Here is a 20,596-nt window from a genome sequence, read left to right as displayed (position 1 = left end):
ATATTCTTGTCAATGCTAATGTTATTTCTTCCATTGGTGAGTCCCCTTCATGTGAACCCTGCACCATCCTGCTGGGATCATGAAGCTCAATCTAATCTGGTCTTTCTCTGCTGAGAGAAAAAAGCTGCAACTAGAAACACGTGTAGGACGAATGCAGTGTGTTTTCAGGAAACCTGATTCCTGTTATGTGTGTCTGTAGCAGAACAGGCAGATCCAGTGACGGACTGATGCTCAGGACTGACCGTTCTCTGCTCTTTGACTTCAATTTCTTAGACTGAAGTACATTTGTCACGGGTGTGCTGACACACAGGATGCATAGCCAGCAGTGATGGTGCATGTCATTCATGATGTTCATGAACATCATTAGTGGCCTATCCCTGGTCAAAACCACTAAACGAGTCTACAGATGCCCTCGCTGTAGGGGCCAAATGTTCAGGCCTAACTAGCATTAGTCAAATGCTCATTTCAGGCTCCTTTTGAACCGTCTCATGTAAACTGTTATACTTGCTTTATGCTTTCTGTTGCTTTCTGTGCTCACGTCACAGCAAAGTCAAGCAGTGTTTTCAGTGGGAAACATTAAGTAATTTAAAAAGACAGCTGCTGATGAATTACTGTAACAACTTAACAACAATTTCCATCTCTGTCTTCACCAGAACCTGTTGGTCTTCATGGGTCCTGGGTTATATGTGTGTGTTTGTGTGTGTGTGTCATTTTTCTGGGTATTTAATTATAAAAATTACAGCAAAGACTGAGTGAATCGTCCTCCTGGTGTACAAGTAGAACATGACTCATGAACCAAGAGAACCAAGTCACTCCCTCATCTAACTCATCACTCTTCTGCACTTCCATGGGTTCAACTTCTGCTCGCATCCTCACACACCTCACTAATGCTCAAGGATCGCAGCCATCAATGAGCACATTGAGCAATCTCAACTCAGACAGTATTCCTGTTCAAACACTGGCCAGTCAACCAGTTTTGTGACTGAACGTTCCACCCCAACAGTGAATCCTCTGTCAAAGACCTTTACCTCTCATTATGAGAAAGATAGTAAAATGTTTTACTAATAATTTTTCCCTTTCTTTGTTGAACAAAATGTCCTTCGCTGCTTCTTTTATTGCAATACGATACGATTGGTGTGATGCAAATTTTGTGTAAACTGCAAATAAGAATGCAGTTGCATGTAAGACATGCTTTTCTTACATGCAAATGCATGTAAGACATGCTGAGGAATGCAGTTGTTTATAGGATAGTAACACAGCAGAACAAGAAGATATTTAAACTGAAGTCAACACCGTCAGGAGAGGACAATAACTCACATTCCTAATGGATCCTGTCTCTGTTTTTAATTGTGGACAGCTTCTGGCTTTGAAAAGTTGCCTTGAACCTGCGTTCTTTTTAATTACCAGCAGGGGGTTAGCTACTGTGGCAGCCAAAAGAATTTTGCTTGTATAGACCTACAGGGGAAAACAACGCTAAGCTCCTTTATTCTATGATCGCAGTTACTTTCCTGGTGGGCTCATGGCTTCAGTTGCTTGTTTCAAGGGTTACTGAGTACATCATGAAGCTGATTTTGTAAAATATGGTCTCCTTTAGCTGCTACAGTATATGAGAGTGAACTGTCTGTGATATCCACGTCTAAAAAGCTAAGATTACAGTACAACAACTGTTCTAGTCCTGGTTAGTTACAGCATATGGTACTCCAGCTTAAAACACTTTTGCAGTCAGAAACATTACCATATATATTTTCATACAGGGATAAACATGTGGATAATTTACAAAGAAAGTCAGATTTTAAACTTTTTATTCCTTGTGTGTTTTTGTTCACTGTTTAAGGGGTAAATGAAAATAAAACTGCTCCTCAGTCACCATGACAACAGCCTATTTCCCGATAAATGCAGCTGCTGGGAGGTGTCAAAGGTCACTCTGGGGTAATGGGTGATGGATGATGGGTGGGGGGATCTTGGTAAATATGTGAATGGGGCTGTGTGTGGTTCATCTTGCTGTTACCCGTAGTGACAGAAATGGCCCTTTTTGGTGTGCATGGTGTCTCTGTTAACTTGTCTGAATGAGCCTTTCTGAAGCGCTGCACACATGGGATCGCTCTGAGCACATCTGTGTTGCAGTGGGACTGATGTTCTGAAGGCCATGTGGTTATTTTGAAGCTCAAGTTGTTAAAAGACAATATATTGTTTCAGTATCCATGATTTTAACAGACATGAAGTCAGGGTGTCCGCAGCTGATTACCTTATGATGGAATATGCCATTGGCCTGAGGTCAGGCTGCACTGTATGGCGCTAACAATGGCCAGCCTGGTCCTGATGGAGCTGACCTGGTGATCTGATGATGGCAAACCCCAAACAGAGCTGTGGGTGGAGGAGAGGTCATGACCACAAAGAAGGCAGTGTGAAGAGTGATTACTAATGTAGATGTCAGAACTGAGATCATCAGACTTTATGAAACTCACAACAAAGTTAACTTGATATTTCATGTAAATCTTTCTTAAATTCATAACAGGATAAAATCCTTACTTGGTTCAACAATGACACTGCTGTCAGCTGGAATAGTACAATAGCACATGCTGTATTGCCAGTTTTGAATGCATTTGGCTACGGATGCATTTTCTGTTGCCCTGAGTGTTCTCTCTGTTCCAGTAAAGGTGATGATGGTGATGAAAACTACGGGAACCTTTTTCTGACAAATCATTTGGTTCTGAATTTCTTACACAGGTGGATCTCATGATATGTAAAGTGGGCAGTGGTGTGGTTGTCCATACTGCTGACTCAGAGCAAGAAGATTCTGGGTTTTGCTCCATTCTCCATGCCCTCTCTGTGCCGAGTGGTGCATGGATTCTCTCCGTCTTCCTCCAGCAGTCCAAAGACATGCATGAGTTTGGTTAATCGGTGATCCCCCCCACTTAGAATAAATGGATGGTAGGAAAGAAGTCTCAAAGGAATTGGATTGAGCAGCCAGAACACAATGACAAAAATATAATTGTTCTTTACAACCTAAAATCGTCTTTAAAATATGGGAAACGGGGATATGTCATCTAACTGAAACAGTCACTTCCTGCACTTTGTATTTTGTCTCAGACATCGATTAAAATATATACTTTAAAATAAATAATTAACTTAATTTTACTTTGAGATCTTCCTGCTTTTGTTTTGAACATCATACTAACAGTGCTTTCAAACACAGAGTAACTAGTGCATTTGGCAAACTAGTAGCTTAACCATGAAACGAGATATATATTACTAATTGCTACTTTTTTAAAATGAGAAAATTTGACTCGGACACAGAATCCAACAGTCAATTTATGAATTTATTAAAAAACAAAAAAACAAAAAAAACGTTGGAGATGCCGGGGATTGAACCCGGGGCCTCATACATGCAAAGCATGCGCTCTACCACTGAGCTACATCCCCACACGAGCGGAGGCTCACACCGTAGCCTATATAAACATGGCACGTTTCGTACTATTATACTCTCAACGTAAGCATAGATTGTCAGTGGCAACATTCCGTACCGTCACTTAGAAGGACTTACACAGGCTACCTTGAAGCACACGTTTCCTTAACCATACTGCGAACTACGAAACACGTGACACTAAAAATGTGCTGCCTACTAAAACTTGGGCTAAGGTTTATTTCTCATGCTAAACCTGAAATATTACATAAAGAGATAGTAAGACTTTCGATTGCTACTATTTATTTTATTGTTCTGTGGGTTCCTGTCATAGACCGGTTCGCCCGAGGCTGTGAACGCCATGACACGGCCAACAGGTGTCGCTGTTGGCCGTGCGTGCCTACAACACGTCAGATTGTGCTCTCGGAGAATTTCACAGCGTTTTGTCAGGAACTGTCATCATGCGACCGTGTAACAACGTTTTCAACATGCGGAAAAGCATGAAAGCGGACACGCGTAGATGCTTGGCTTTGACGTAGGCTAGAATCACAGTTGTGACCAGACACTAAGCGTTTCTTCTAACTTACCTGCATTTACCTGGTCCGCTCACATCCACCTGTTGTCCCATCGGCGGCAAGTAGGCACACAAAGACGGTGGGACTGTGAGTGAGGAATGAGATGAGGTTTTACCCCTATAAGTTAGCATGTCTCTTGGCGTTCGGGTGTTTTGTGTCGGTTACTTGGATTAAATCGATTCCCAGTGATGAAGGTGAGTGTACCTGCTTTTACTTTTCACATGCTGACTCAAACGGAAACTTTATACTCATCTGCTGTTTATTCTCATGGAAACAGAAAATACCGCAGGGTTAAAGTTCGCGTCACAGCGTAGCATGAGCAACTTTTACATTTTTATGTTTTTAAATTATTTATTTATTTTTACAAATTATTAGCATAACCTTCTCGATCGTCGGGCGACGGTCTCTCTGTATACAACACTCTGTTTCACATGGAGTACAAACGTCTTATTGAAGAGGCTGTGGGAAATGTTGTTTCCTAAGAAAAAAAATGAAAGTTATACCGGTTATAAAGTCTTTCCCTAACGTCATAACATCACCGTGTGAGTTTTAGTAGTAAGCCAACACACCCACCATCTCGGCCTGCCGACCTGCTCCATTACTAACAGCGAGGTATTCAAGGAACAAACGCTTTCTGCTGTTGCTTTTTCACTCTGTTCTTCTCATTCCGAGCTCTTGTATTTTTATTGCGAATGACTTTGTTTATCTTTTAGGTACAAATACTTATTTTACTGGTAAACAGAAGGGAGTAAAATGTCTGTGAAGGTTCTCAGTCATCCAGGTCATCGTAGTCAAAGGAGCTTGCAAAGAAAAGCGTCTGGACTTCTTTAAGTTGCTTGAAGACGTTTCACCTCTCATCCGAGAAGCTTCTTCAAGTTCTAAGGTCAAATGGTGGAGAGTCCCAGATATAAAGATAAGATAAGATAAGATAACCTTTATTAGTCCCACACGTGGGAAATTTGTTTTGTCACAGCAGGAAGTGGACAGTGCAAAAGTTATGACGCAAAAATTAGAATACAATAAGAATAAATACAGTACACAGCTGTACAGAATAGAATAAAATAATATACTATATACAGTAGAATAAAATAGAATAAAAATATACAATAAGATAAAAATAGAATACGAATGCTATATACAACTGAGTAAAAATACAACGATGCCAGAAAAGATTATTGCACTTAGTGTTATTGCACATGTGTGGATGTGTTTGTTTGTTCAGTTAACCTAGTGGGAGTTTCCCCCCACAGAGGGACAAAAGGACCCCCTGATGATCCTCTAATCACCTGAGCCAAGGTGTGAAACTGGGTGTGGGTCCCAATCAACCAGAGTTTCGGGTGTGTTCATTGTGAAACCTGGCCCCACCTTATCATGCGAATTCCTGAGGTCAGAAGGCCCAGGATGTGAGTGGGCGTTAAGGCGTCTGGGAAGGGATCTCAAAACTGGAATATAGATGGCAGAGAGTTGGTGTCGTAAACCCCGCCTCTGTTCAAAGATGGTCGCTCACAGTGGACTTAGATGGCTTCTTTCTACAAGAAGACAGCTCCTTGGAGGACAGGACCAACTTCACACCCGATCAGATCTGCACACTGTTAGACCTCTGCCTCACCACTACATATTTCAAGTACAACGAAGGCTTTTACAGACAAAAACATGGCTGTGCCATGGGCTCCCCCGTATCACCTATTGTAGCCAACCTTTACATGGAGGAAGTGGAAAGGAAGGCTCTTGTCTCTTTCAAAGGAAGAGTACCCAGCCACTGGTACAGATATGTGGACGACACCTGGGTCAAAATCAAGACACAAGAAGTGGAATCCTTCACTGCGCACATTAACTCTGTGGATAAAAACATCAAGTTCACCAGGGAAGACACAAAGGACAACTGTTTGCCTTTCCTGGACTGCGCCGTGCACATTGAAGAGAACGGCAAACTCAACATCGAAATTTACCGGAAGCCCACACACACGGACCAGTACCTCCTCTTTGACTCCCATCACCCTCTGGAACACAAACTTGGAGTAATTAAGACCCTACACCACCGGGCAGAACATGTTCCCTCTAAGCCTGAAGGGAAAAAGAAGGAACACACACATGTAAAGGAAGCACTCAAAACATGCGGCTATCCTAAATGGGCGTTCTTAAAGTCAGCAAAGAGGCACAGAAAAGAAGACCAGACACCAGCGAGGGAGGATAAGAAGGACAGACGCAACAACATTGTCATCCCCTATGTAGCCACTTCCTCCATGTAAAGGTTGGCTACAATAGGTGATACGGGGGAGCCCATGGCACAGCCATGTTTTTGTCTGTAAAAGCCTTCGTTGTACTTGAAATATGTAGTGGTGAGGCAGAGGTCTAACAGTGTGCAAATCTGATCGGGTGTGAAGTTGGTCCTGTCCTCCAAGGAGCTGTCTTCTTGTAGAAAGAAGCCATCTAAGTCCACTGTGAGCGACCATCTTTGAACAGAGGCGGGGGTTTACGACACCAACTCTCTGCCATCTATAATCCAGTTTTGAGATCCCTTCCCAGACGCCTTAACGCCCACTCACATCCTGGGCCATCTGACCTCAGGAATTCACATGATAAGGTGGGGCCAGGTTTCACAATGAACACACCCGAAACTCTGGTTGATTGGGACCCACACCCAGTTTCACACCTTGGCTCAGGCGATTAGAGGATCATCAGTGGGGGGTCACTCCCACTAGGTTTATATCTGGGACTCTCCACCATTTGACCTTAGAACTGAAGAAGCTTCTCGGATGAGAGGTGAAACGTCTTCAAGCAACTTAAAGAAGGGAGTAAAGGCCTAGCAAGCTGAAACACAGTTTTAATGAAACCAAAAGTTTTATTGAACATATAATATTTGCATGATTAATAAGGCACTGCAGCTCAGACAACAGACATCTTAACATAACAGCGAAAGCACAGGTATCTTCACAGCTGGGCTCCTCTCAGCTGCTGTCGTGGCTTATTGGGACGCTTGATGGAAATGAGCCATTGTCATTAGGCTTGTCCTTTTTCCTCCTTACCTTGACAAAGTTTTATTAATAGTGGGATAGTAGTTTAAAACCGGAAGTTAATACTAGAACTTTATTTGGTATATTTTGAGTTATTTGAGGATTTTTTTTTTGACATATTCAAGCTGTGCAGGTAAATGTTCTATCATAAATACTCCAATAACTGTAGACTTCAGAGATGGAGACGAGGCAAGCCTGAGGACAGCTAGGGCCAACCTTTCCCGTGGCATCAGAGAGGCTAAGAGACAGTACTCCAGGAAAATATCCCATCACTTCAAAGACAGCAGAGACTCACGGAGCCTGTGGCGGGGCATTCAGACATCACAGATTACAAGCCCCCACCACAGACTTGTGACAGTACTATCCCCCTGCTGAACGAGCTGAACACTTTCTTTGCTCGCTTTGAAGTCCGAAACAGCACCACTGCACAGAAGACCCCACCCCCTCCTGGTGACCAGGTGATGACTCTGTCCCCGGACAGCGTGAGGAGATCCCTCAGCAGGATCAATGCACGTAAAGCTCCGGGTCCTGACAACATTCCTGGTCGTGCACTGAGAGACTGTGCAGTGGAACTCACTGATGTCTTCACAGACATCTTCAACATATCACTCATCCAGGCTGTCGTCCCCACATGTTTTAAAGCCACCACAATCATTCCGGTTCCAAAAAAGTCATCTCCCTCCTGCTTTAATGACTACCGTCCTGTTGCACTTACTCCCATCCTGATGAAGTGCTTCGAACGACTAGTCATGCAACACATCAAGACTGTCCTGCCCCCCTCCCTGGACCCCTTCCAGTTTGCGTATCGGCCCAATCGCTCAACCGATGATGCCATCTCCACTGCACTCCACTCAGCACTCACACACCTGGACAAAAAAGATTCATATGTTCGAATGCTGTTCATAGACTTCAGTTCAGCATTCAACACTATAATCCCCCAACAGCTCATTCAAAAACTGGTCCAGCTGGGGCTCAACACCTCACTGTGCAACTGGCTGTTGGATTTCCTCACCGGAAGACCTCAAACAGTACGGGTTGGCAGTAATACATCCAGCACCATCATTTTAAACACGGGGGCCCCGCAGGGATGTGTGCTGAGCCCCCTCCTCTTCACTCTGCTGACCCATGACTGCACTCCATCACACAGCTCCAACCTCTTCATCAAGTTTGCGGACGACACAACGGTGGTGGGTCTCATTAGCAACAGGGATGAGACCGACTACAGAAGTGAGGTGAGACGCCTGGCCACGTGGTGTGCTGACAACAATCTCTCTCTGAATGTGGAGAAGACGAAGGAGATTGTTGTGGACTTCAGGAGAATGCACACCCAACATGCTCCTCTGACCATTGACGGAGCGTCTGTGGAGAGAGTGAGCAGCACCAAGTTCTTGGGTGTGCACATCACAGAGGATCTCTCCTGGACGTACAACACCACAGCACTGGCCAAGAAATCACAGCAGCGTCTCTTCTTTCTCCGCAAACTAAGAAGAGCAGGAGCTCCAGCCCCCATCATGTACACTTTCTACAGAGGCACCATCGAGAGCATCCTGTCGAGCTGCATCACTGTGTGGTTTGGAGCCTGCAATGCGTCCTGTCATAGAACCCTCCAACGCATAGTGAGAGCTGCAGAGAGGATCATTGGTGTCTCTCTCCCCTCCCTCCAGGACATTTACAGCACCCGTCTCACTAAAAAAGCCCTTTGCATAGCGGCTGATCCCACACACCCAATGCAAAGCTTCTTCAAGCTGCTGCCGTCGGGGAGGAGACTGCGGAGTCTCCAGGCCAGGACCAGCAGACTGAAGGACAGCTTCATCCATCAGGCTGTCAGGAAGCTTAACTCCCTCCCGATTCTGCCCCCCTCTCCCCTCTTCTCCACCACGGTCTCACTGAACTCTGTCACACACACACACACACACTCACTCTCTGACTCACTCACTGGCCTGCTCCAGTCACTTTGTGGAGCATTGGACTGCTTAAGCATTGGACCTCATAAGACTCTGTTGTTACACTATCTCTTACCGTATAGTACTAAATCCCCATTTGCACTATTTGCCTATTTTGCACCACTATGCCTTCTTACTTGAATATTGTACATTGTATATTGCATAGCTTTTTTTTGTTATACGTAAAATTGTATTGTATTTATTTAAATTTTTACTTTTTAATTATTTTATTTGCATTTTTCTAATCACTAGGGTTTGAGAGTAACGCAATTTCTATTCTGTGTATGTCCTGCACATGTGGCAGAATTGACAAATAAAGTTGACTTGACACCATTAAGTCTGCTGCAATACTGGTGAGCTCTCATACCAGAGCTTTCATCTTAATGCCAGAGCCACACCTGTGAAGTTGGGTAGCTGCATTTTACATTGTTGTGAAGGTATTGTGTTGACAAAACCCGCCCACAGAAAAGCAGACCTATACGGCTAGCTGTAGAAAAGCTAAATGGAAAGGCACATACAGAGTGCTCTTCTAATCAATTTGAGCACCTGATGTGCTTTGTTCCTACAAGCCTGCATTACAACAATGCCTAAACAAAGTCTTATATGAGACTCCTCCTCACCCACCCTCAATTGTATTCCACAACTTAGATATTCACATTATTCACACTCTCATAACACATACATATAGGACCTTGGGGGTGGGCACGCTACACGCTACAAAAAAAAGGGATGGGTATCGTTTAGGTTTTATCCGATACCGGTGCCACACCGGTACTTTTGAAACGGTGCTGGTGCTTAAAGAATGGAGAACACAAACTTTGTCCAAAAACCTCTCATGTTTAGCTGTTTTTTTTGTAAAAAGATAACAATGTTAGCCTTTTCTGCAGCTATAGTTCACCGTACATGCATTAATGTAATAACGTGGTTGGCCTACTCAACATAAATTACACACGAACAACATTAAGCTACTCACTCAGAGAAGAACGGCTGCTGCTGCATCATCATCATTTCTGCTACACTGGCAGGGCTAGGGGCCAGGACTCTCCTCTTCGGGTTTTTGGGGGATGTTGCTAACTCCGATAACAAGGACCACACCCGCAGTAGGTACGGTGCATTTCTCAGCTTTAAAAAAGCTGATGTTTCATCAGATTCGAGGTGTTACCTCCTTTGACAGTATTACAGTATCACCTTAAAACACTTGTTGCAGGCTGCTGAGTTTTCATCTTTTGCTGTGAAGTACAGCCAGACTTTGGACCGCTTCGCCTTGGACATTTTTAATCTGTAGCTCTGCTCTAAAAGAACGTACGTACCTGGGCCCTCCTACTATCCTCGGAAACGTAAAATGATTGGCTAGAATCCAAAGTGTATCACAGCTCAGGAAAAAAAAGCACCGAAATTAAGCACCGAAATGCAGTGTTGGTCAAGTTACTTGAAAAAAGTAATCAGTAACTAATTACTGATTACTTCCCCAAAAAAGTAATCCCGTTACTTTACTGATTACTTATTTTCAAAAGTAATTAATTACTTAGTTACTTAGTTACTTTTTAAAAACACGATTTACAACCTGAGTAGGTGATAAAGTGATAGATCTTTCAGCCCAATTCTACTTTTTCTGCATAATCCATCATACAAAATGTAATCAAATGGAAAAGTCTCTTTTTAAAACTTGTTTTATTAGTTTTAATCTTTTAACTTTATGCATCAAGCAAAAATTTAATTATATGCAACATTCTCTGAGTTGAAGAAATTAGTTTAACATTTAAACCTATTTTCTGCACATTCCAGCACATAAAATAAAATATTTTTTGTGTTTACACTCAGTCTTTCAAATAGATGCAAGTAAAACACAGCAGAACATAAATAAAGTCAAAGACTAGCGGTCCTGTTGCTCTATTTTCACCTGTAAAGTAGGAGTGCGGTAGGCGGAGGTTTACCCTGGTGCAGGTGTGCCGCGGTCAGTTGAAGAATCCGCGAGTTTCTCTGTGAGTTTCCCATTACGTCGTTACAAGTAACGCATTACCGCCCATCTCTGCCGAAATGTGCGCTGCTTTTCGGTCTGGTTACTACCATTTATGTCAGAACCCAGTACCCATCCCTAATACTAATGTGACCCTAAGAGCCTCTACAGCTTAGGAAAACTCAAAGTCATTCATGCATATAAAAAAAATTGATTGTTGAACGTGTAACATGTCCTTTCAAAAGTAATCAACTGTCATTTATAAAAGTGGCAGATAAAAGCACAAAGTGTGAACTGATTACATGAAAATGTTCCGTGAGTGAACGTTGATGTCGGAGAGTTGAAAGCAGTTGAACAAAGAGATTGGAGTGATTGAAAACAAGAATCTCTTCAAGTGCTGCAGACGTGTCTGCACTATAAATAGAGCTGCCTGGTGTATAAACAGAGAGAGAAGCGTCTGTTAGAAACATGAATGTCATTGTGAAATACAAAAATATGGGGAGATGCTGAAATGCCAGCTCCCAAGCAAAGATGACAAAAGCTTACTGATTCCAACTTCTTTGAAGATTTGCATATTTATTTGTTTTCTGTGGTCATTCAGATAAAATAAGGAAAGTTGACTCAAGTTAGGCTTTCCACCATCTGAAGGGACATATCTGCTTAAGGTGGGCGGTTATTATGGAATGATGTGACTTTAAGTTAGAAATTAAGCCGATAAGCAGTCAGTTTGCTGACAACTAGTGTGTCTTAACTCTTTAAACTTTGCTGTATGCATCCAGGTTCAACAGTGATGCCTGACCTGCAGATCCTGTACAAGCGTCTGCTGGTGGCCGAGGAGCTGGGGGGGCAGGTCAGTCAGGATCTCAGCAGCATCCTGGAACAGCTAAGGAACCTTTCCAAAACTGGCAACGACACCTATCTTTACTCTGTCCACAACAGGACAGGCTTTAAAGGTGGGTAGCAGAGAACCCAGCACTATTTGTTTTTATGACTTTGAATAAAGGCAAATGTCTTTGGAAATGCGTCATAAGAGCAAGATATTAGAAACAAAAAAGATAACTACATGGATACAGTACACAGCATCAACAGACCTAAAGCTGAAAACACTGAACACAGTCCATGCTGGATAGCATGTACTGACCAATGCTATTCTCCACTCACTGGGAATCATTCTTTTATGTGTAAGGCAACACTGGACTCAACTTTAAACACAGATTTCTTAACTTTGTAATAAGAATGATAAAAAACAATAAAAAAGACAATCGTGGTGCTAAAGTTCTACAGCATCTTTGAACTTGCCAAGGCCTGTTCATTTCTTATTAGTGATCACGATTGACTCAAACTGGCAGTTCGTTCGACTGCACTGTTTGATGGCATTTATTGGACTGAATAATAGGCCAAGTAACTCAGCGAAGATCTAAGGGGAAAAATTGTAGTTTGGAAGATCTGTTGGAGACATTTTTAAGCAACTGGAGGTTCCAAGGTCATGAATTCAAACAACTGTAAGTTGGTACAGATTATTCAGTTGGAAGAAGACCCAAAGTGTCACTCTCAGATGAGAGGAAATTGGTTCAGAACAACTCAAAGGCCAACGAGGCTCAAGCCTGCCGAACTGAAGTTAGTTTTATATTGCTGTGGACGGAGGGCGTGCCAAGAAAAAAGGCCTCTGCTCTAAAACTGATCCCTTCGAGCTTGACTGGAATTTGCAGCTTGCGCTATCTGGCTGTAATGACAAAGGTATGTTTGGAGGAGTAAAGGTGAGGCTTTCAAACCTAAACAGTAAAGCCAAATGTGAAGCATGGTGGTGACGGTTCCATGCTCTGGGGCTTTTTTGACACCAGTGGTAGTGGAACATTGCACAAAGTGGACGGAACAATGAAGGAGGACTAGCTCTAAATTCTTTAACGTAACATCAGATGAAGAGCTAGTTGATTGAAACTTGGACACAATTAAATGTTCAAACAGGACAAACACACAGCAAAGCTGCTTTTAGAATGGAAGCAGGCTAACATTATTCTTTCAGAATGGCCTTGCCACAGCCCTGACCTCAACCCTATTAAAACTTTGTAAATGTTTCTTAACCCTGGAGAACCAATGGGGTCGGCTCTGACCCCATTGGTTTACTAGGAAACCATGGGGTCAAATTTGACCCCATGGTTTCTCCAGGGTTAAAATGTCAGTGTTCATGCAATGGTGAATACACAGTATTTCTAGGATTTCTCTGAATCTGGTTAATTAAATTGGTGTTTTTTGGCTTAATGAAGAAAAAAAAAAAGTCACAACAGAGACCTCTAGCTGAAACTGTACTTTGTTTAAGCATTTCCACACAATCAAAAGAAATGTGGACCTAAGTCATTTGACTTGTAAAACATAAGGAGATCACCCAGGTTTCTCTCTGTGTAATGTACCACGGGCAGTTTATCTACAGAAGTTGCAGTTGATGGTTGACACAGGAGCACAGGTCTCAAATTTTGTCTGTCTGCCATAATTCCTATTTATTTAGTTTCCTGTATGTATAGGAAACAAAATACATATGAAAGCTAATCATATATTTTTACCTGGCCTATTAGCATGTTGTGTGCTAACTGTGCTAACTATAACACCACATGCCTCTATCCCTTTTTCTTTGTGTTTACAGAAACAGAAAAGCAACCTACAGGCTTGCAAACATTCATTCAGCCCAATATTTACATTTTCATGCCCCACCTCAGACTCCATCCGGGCAGCCTTGTACCTAATGTAGTGCTGGGACAGGGACGTCGTGGAGGTATGAAGCCCTCACATTTAATAAAAATGCACAGCCCTGCTATTCAATGAATCTTGGTAGGATTGTTTGTGTGTGTGTGTGTGTGTGTGTGTGTGTGTGTGTGTGTGTGTGTGTGTGTGTATGGCAAATAGGGTTGCCAACTCCCTGAAAAATAAATAAGGGACACCTCGTGGCCAGGGCCGGGCGACCCAGTTGTCTTCACCCTTCCCAGTGTGGTGAATTTTCTAGCTCTTTTTTTGTGTGTGAAATTATTTTTTTAACCATTTGACTTGAAGTTGATTTAAGTAGATGCATATTCTATTCTTTGTGATATGAACACATGTGAAACAAATGATCATTTAGCCATTTATTTCTAGCTCAAAATGACAACATTAACACAGTAAAACAGGTCTCTTTCTTAAACAGAAGCCTGTCATGCTTAACTTTTGAGAATATAAGTAAATCTTTCTTTAAAAGAACTCTGTCCTGCTTAACTTAAAATAATAGAAAACAATAGAAAGAAAAATATTCTTGTAACAGTGCACATTTAGTGCATTTAGTACAATTGGCTTCAGTTGAGGTATTATTTCAGCTTTTCTAATGCTAATCAGCTGCTCCTGTTTGTAAACCCGCTTGTTCCCATGATTACGCACCTTAACTCATCATCATTATTCATCTATGTATTACTTTTATGTATTAGTCATCAATTTGTTGTAATCATCTATCCTTACAGTTGTTTATTACACAAAATAAATTATATTATCACACTTCTGGCCACATAGCGCTGATATTCACTGCACATGCCCATATTAACGTTTTCCAGCCAGGTGTTTTCCTTTTCCCATTCTTCCCTTTCTCTGAGGGGAACAAACATTGCTGCTCTAACGCTGGGCTCACACTGTGCGGTTTTAGGCCCATTTTGAGCCGATTTTTGAGTGATCGGACCGATTTTGGCCTTCATCGTGCGTCGTGTAGTATACGTGGGGTAACGAGAAGTGATTAACACCTCACGACCAGCTCCCGATCATCAATCGCTCGTGAGCCGCTCACACTGCTCACGCGCAAACGTAAACGTTGGTGAAAAAGATGGAGCAGCACGGCTGTGCAGCGTGTGATCTGGACACAAGTGATGGAGGCACAACTTGTAGAACTTTGGAAAGCTCATCCGAGCCTTTTCGATGTGGCCTCACAAAATGATCACGACCACAACAACTGTGAAAATAGTTGGATTTACATGCTGCTCAATCACAGCTGCCTGATCATGTTTTTCATTAGCAATTTAGCAAAGTTGATGGTGGTGGTGTGTCTGTGTGAGTGAAAGACAGACAGAGAGAGCGCGACAGATTTTCTGTTATAACCTTCATGTTATGTTGGCACAGTGTGAGCACTCAGGTCGCATCAGAGCATCGGGCGGTATAGTGTGAGACCTGCATCGTGACCTACCAACTTCTAACCCCTGCGAGTCAATCGTGCAGTTTGAGCAGGAGCTGAATAACGCGACTGAAAAAATCGCACAGTGTCTGCTCAGCTTTAGGTTTACTGTCATCCGAGACTTGCACCGCAGTGTCGGGGTTTGTTTCCCTGTTGGCCATGCTTCTTGTTGTGGTCATCTGTTGTCTTCCGGTATTTTCTCCGTAAGCGACCTTTCCTCGACCAATGAGATGAGCGGTAATCTGAATTGTCATACTCGAATTGTCATAAGTGTGCTGTCAGCTCATTGGTCACAAAGCAGGAGAGGGGCTGGGAATTATGTTTTCAAACAAAGCGTTAATTCCATTAACATTTATAGACTACTTTTGATTCTCACTGTATTACGGGACAAAGTGCGTCCCTTATTAGCTCAATACGGGACGTGTACTTTTGTTTCGAAATACGGGACGATTCCGTATTTTAAGGGACGGTTGGCAACCCTAATGGCAAATGGCCTGTATTTGTATAGCGCTTTACTAGTCCCTAAGGACCCCAAAGTGCTTTACATATCCAGTCATCCACCCATTCACACACACATTCACACACTGGTGGTGGCAGCTACATTGTAGCCACAGCCACCCTGGGGCGCACTGACTGTATATATATATATGTATGTATATGTGTATATAAATAAATAAATAAAGTGAATGCAAGAGTCAAATAAGGGATAGTCAGTTTTACATCTGCTGTGCTAATGGAAGCAGACAGTGACTACAGTTTTTCTCTGGTTCTCTATCCTGTCATCTCTCAGTGTCCGTGGTGCTTGGCATTCCCACTGTGAAGCGTGACAAGCAAAGTTACCTGGTCAACACGCTTAGCTCTCTGCTATTTAGCCTGACTTCATCACAGTGCCAGGATCTCCTCATCATCGTCTTTGTTGCTGAGGTTACACACACACACACACACACACACACACTCTAGCTGGCTAACTGTCCGTAAGTTTGCTGTTACTTTACAAAACAAATGTAAGTTATTTATATCTTTGCTTTGAATCATTGGATCATTTCCTGCTAGACACAGTGTAGTTTCATATTAAACACAAGTTACTAAGAAGAGTTATGTTAGCCAGTGAAGTAATTTGGCCTGCTATATAACTTTAATTTCTGCTGCGATGCAATTATGCTAAGGTATAGTTAGCCAGCTACATGTAACTTAGCTACGGTGCATTCATGTGGTGGTGGTTAATTTATAAAGTTAGCTGATAACTTTAAAAAACAACCACCAAATCTCAAGCACAGTGGTAAAAGTTTCACATTGTGGGGATGTGGTTTTCCCCTCTCACTCAGATGGGCTTCATTGGATTAAAGTTGTTTTTTTTCCTTTCCAGTTTATGCTAGCTAATTTTAGCTTGCCTATAATAAATTCCTTGATATGAAGTGTAGCAGCTGGCTTGGCTTACCTAAGGCACATCAGTGTTTGTTAGCCTATCCTAATGCACCTGACCTCATAACACTCCTGAACTCAAACACCATAATTTAGTGGTGAACAAGGTAAATTGTTCCCTACTGCAAACCATTAATTTCAATTGCATGTCATAAATTATAATAAATCATAAATAAATACCATAAATAAGTATTCAGGACCAGAATGACCTTTGCTTCCTTCTTTGCTCCCACATGCTGATTTACATATTGGGTGAGATGTGACACACAGCTGTTATACAGTGCCACTAAAGAACTTTTTTCTGATGTCAGTCTGACTCACTGAGAGTGCTCTTGCATATGGACTATAATGTGCTGTTTGCTAGACATCTGAGAGAAAGGACACATGAACACCTAACGATTTTCATACCTGCTCATCTTTGGGGTTTTCTTTTATTGTTTTTTTTTTTTTGTGAGTAACAAAAACTATAAACAGGAACACAACGAGTCTTTATCAACCCCCAAACTGAAACTGATAATATGTCTGGCCTTCAAAGGACTTACACAGTTACAGTCTCAGTCTGTAAGAGCACCAGCGTGTATTCATTGTTGCAAAAGCCTCGAGGAGCTCAGGTTTTATATTAATTCAGTCAAATATGCCCCCCCTCCCCATTACTGACCCAGTCCTGTCTCTCTCTCTGTCTTTCAGACAAACTTAGACTATGTGAACAGTGTAGCAGAGACCATCATGAAGAAGTAAGTGAGCTAGATTGCCTCCCATGGGGCAGTTTCTCTGTTGTATCAGTGTTCACGTTAGACTTAAGTTTCATGCTCTTTATTGCTTGCAGCACCAGCAGCAGACTGCTGTTTCTGTCTGTAAGTGTATAAAAATAAGATGTTTATTATTACAGTAGGATTGTATTGCATGTGGGCATTCACCAATCTATTTTTCTTTAGTCAGCCATGGACTAACTATGGCTGATGGTCATATGTGTGAGATTTGTCTACTGGGGAAGTATTTCTCTTTATGTGCAACTTCAACATGGAAATGGTCTGTTTTATGTATCGCTTTACAAATAAAGGAAAAGTTAGGCAGCTACATTTCCATTTCTCTTCTTTGAGATTCAACCACAGATTAAAAGAAATAAACCTGAGATAACAGGGGTAATCTGTAAGCACAAAACTACACATTGGCATGTAATTTTATGCAAAGAGAACACAAGAAATGTCCAAATTTTAAATGACTGTATCACTGGAGTGTATAAAACTTATCTTCATACATTCATTCATTTTTTTGAACTCAATTAGATGTTCTGGTAAAATGGAACTGGAAACGCCTGATTACATTTCTGTTTACGCAAATGCTTCAGTGTAGTCTATGTGCACTGATGCTTTACATTAGCCTCTACTACATGCTAACAAAAGCTGTCACAAAACAGGTTTTTAATGTTGTTGCTGCTCTTCCTCCCGGCAACGGGAAAGTGTGAAAGTTGGTTCCCAGCATATGTTTTCAGGAATTTGTTCTCTGATTAACCTAAACGCCTGTTGGTCAAATACAATGTTTGATCTGTGATTTAGGAAGAACTTTTCAGGACAGCTAGGTAAAGTGTGAGAATGAAACGCCCTACAGTTCATAAGACTTGTTATTACATATTTTGTTAGCATACACATAACTGTTTGATTAACCTCTAAATACTAACAAAGAATGTCTATTATTTCCTTTGTATCTTGATGTTGATCTCTGCAGTTAACTAGCTCATTCTTTGCAGTTTTCCCAAGGAGGTGCAGTCTGGATTGCTGGAGGTCATCTCTCCTTCACAGTATTACTACCCTGACTTCGCCAGCCTTAAGGAGACTTTTGGAGACTCCAAAGAAAGAGTCAAGTACGGTGCATATACAAAATCACATGATGCAGTCTCGAAATGCTACAAATGTTTTGTCAGTGATGGTAATTCTGAAGTGTTTTTTACCGTATTTTTCGGACCATAAGGCGCACCAGATTATACATCACAGAATCCTGCCATGCAATTGCATTTGTCCATAACCATCGGGAACCTTCGCATTAACATTTTTGTCGAGTGGGGAAAAAAAGTTAGCGTTCATCCTCCAGCTTCACTGTGTTTATGTTATGCTAGCATAGCTGTGTCGCCAGTGATCACGTAGCACAACATTATATACCAGGTAGCCGAACTTTAGTAATGCTACAAACGTCACTGCTGTTTAGTTTCATTTATGTTGGAAGTGATAGCAGAGCTGTACGTTTGAATTTTCTCACAAATCTGTCAGTCAGAACATGCTATATCATGTTTAGGTGGAAGCTAGCGAGCTAACTTCCTGCTAACTTCTAACTCCGTTAAATTTAATACATTCTGTGTTCATGGATGCCTGGATGTTAAACTTAATTGTTACACCTGGTAAAGCAGGAACGCTGATCATTTTATTAAAGATGAAAGAATTTAGACAGTTTTTAACTCTCAGTGATGCTGCAGTGTTTGTTTGACTTTGGGACCTGAGGATGACGGAGTTTAGGACTCAGATTACTGCACGAGGCTCCTGCCTATGGTAGCCGTAATGCTCCAACAATCCATCAAGTTGTGCGGCTTCGTAGCAACCAAAGTCGTACTAAAACATTTTTTGACAGATTTTTGAGCACCATGTACCACATAAAATCGGTTCAAGGTCAGTAAGCACAACCAGAATTCATACATAAGACGCATCAGATTATAGGGCGCACTGTTGATTTTGGAGAATATTAAAGGATTTTTAAGAGCGCCTTATAGTGCAGAAAATAGAGTAGGTGCTGCTGCAGTGGCACAGAGGACACAAAACCAACATATACACTACATAACCTAATAAATAAATGATGAAGAGTAGGAGACTTATAATGTGTTTGGTGTGTTAAACAATAAACTGTTATTTATTGAATGCAGAGTGGTGTATAAACACACAGTGAGTACCAAAACCAAAAAGGTGAGTGAATTTCTGCTCGGGTTATATTTGTGCTTCTTGTTTGATTTTAGATGGCGAACAAAACAGAATCTGGACTTCAGCTTCCTCATGCTCTACGCTCAAGACAAAGGAACGTTTTATGTTCAGGTTAGGGTCAGACTTTAGTTATTATTTATTAAACACCTTATTTCTATTGTGTTTTGCATATCATGTTTCAGGAAAGTTATTTTTAGCACCATTTATTTGTTTGTGATATCAGCCAGAGTAGCTTTGTATGTTATAATTCTTCCTTCTATATCTTTCGCTTTCACATTGCTTGTCTGGGTAGGGGCACTGCAGATGAGCTCAGACTATAAATGCTTACAGAAGACCCAAAGATGACATCACAGAAATGTGAAATACAAAAGTCTGAAATGATAGCCTGTTGTAAACTCTTTCTCCTTTTCACCAGGAGTGGTCTGATTGGGCTGTAGCTGTGCTTATGTTTAAACTTTTTATAAATAGTGTCTACTTCCTGACACGTCTGTTTTTAACAAGCTAAGCAGATCTAAAATGTGTGGTCGAATGCCTAAGTGCAGCACAGAGTCCTGTTACGTTTAGGATAACTAAGAAAAAGGATAAAGGAGCAAATTATTATTTGTTGTCTGTTGATTTCCAGTTAGAGGATGATGTTGTTGCTAAGTCGGGCTACTATGACGAGATGAAGGCCTACGCCACAAACGAAGCTTCAAAGCCATGGCTCTACCTTGAGTTCTCCCAGCTTGGATTTATAGGTGTGCTTTTGTGTAAAATACTGAAGTAATTTTTGTGTGTGTGTGTGTGGATTTTTTTAGGTAATATTACACGAATGCATTTGTGTGTATGTGTGATTCTCCAGGCAAGTTGTTTCGCACCCGGGACCTCCCAATGATTGCCGAGTTCTTCCTCATGTTTCACAGAGACAAACCTATTGACTGGCTGCTGGATCACATTCTGTGGGTGAAGGTTTGCAACCCCGAGAAAGATGATGTAAGTCAGTTATATCAAGAGTCAAGAAATGCAAAGTATAGATTCATTTGTGTTTTGGGAAAGAGTCAGACCACTTCATTTTTTTTTTTACACACTTTGCTGTTTGTTACAGCCCTACAAATAAGAAAAAACACGTTGTTGTTGAGGATTTTTGTTAAAATGGAGCATAA

The 20,596-nt window shown here is 41.7% G+C and overlaps 1 protein-coding gene and 1 non-coding gene across 2 annotated transcripts in view; one reads left to right on the top strand and one right to left on the bottom strand.

Moving 5' to 3' along the window:
• Window positions 1-3,351: 3,351 nt before the first annotated feature.
• Window positions 3,352-3,423, bottom strand: trnaa-ugc (transfer RNA alanine (anticodon UGC)). The gene has a single exon. It is a non-coding gene; the product is annotated as a tRNA-Ala (tRNA).
• A 396-nt stretch (window positions 3,424-3,819) lies between these two features.
• The window catches only part of LOC113030020 (alpha-1,3-mannosyl-glycoprotein 4-beta-N-acetylglucosaminyltransferase B), a 37,577-nt gene continuing 20,800 nt past the window's right edge, over window positions 3,820-20,596 (top strand). The window contains exons 1-9 of the mRNA XM_026181054.2: window positions 3,820-4,172; window positions 11,672-11,845; window positions 13,531-13,659; window positions 15,860-15,993; window positions 17,179-17,225; window positions 18,239-18,352; window positions 19,490-19,565; window positions 20,077-20,191; window positions 20,296-20,426. Coding sequence (XP_026036839.2) covers window positions 4,082-4,172; window positions 11,672-11,845; window positions 13,531-13,659; window positions 15,860-15,993; window positions 17,179-17,225; window positions 18,239-18,352; window positions 19,490-19,565; window positions 20,077-20,191; window positions 20,296-20,426 — 1,011 coding nt within the window. The 5' untranslated portion in view covers window positions 3,820-4,081. The remainder of the gene's footprint in view (window positions 4,173-11,671; window positions 11,846-13,530; window positions 13,660-15,859; window positions 15,994-17,178; window positions 17,226-18,238; window positions 18,353-19,489; window positions 19,566-20,076; window positions 20,192-20,295; window positions 20,427-20,596) is intronic.

Source organism: Astatotilapia calliptera, chromosome 2 (assembly GCF_964374335.1).
Source record: "Astatotilapia calliptera chromosome 2, fAstCal68.1, whole genome shotgun sequence".
Classification (NCBI taxonomy): domain Eukaryota; kingdom Metazoa; phylum Chordata; class Actinopteri; order Cichliformes; family Cichlidae; genus Astatotilapia; species Astatotilapia calliptera.
Note: the sequence above shows the minus strand (reverse complement) of the source record. Positions and strands in the feature narration are given on the sequence as shown.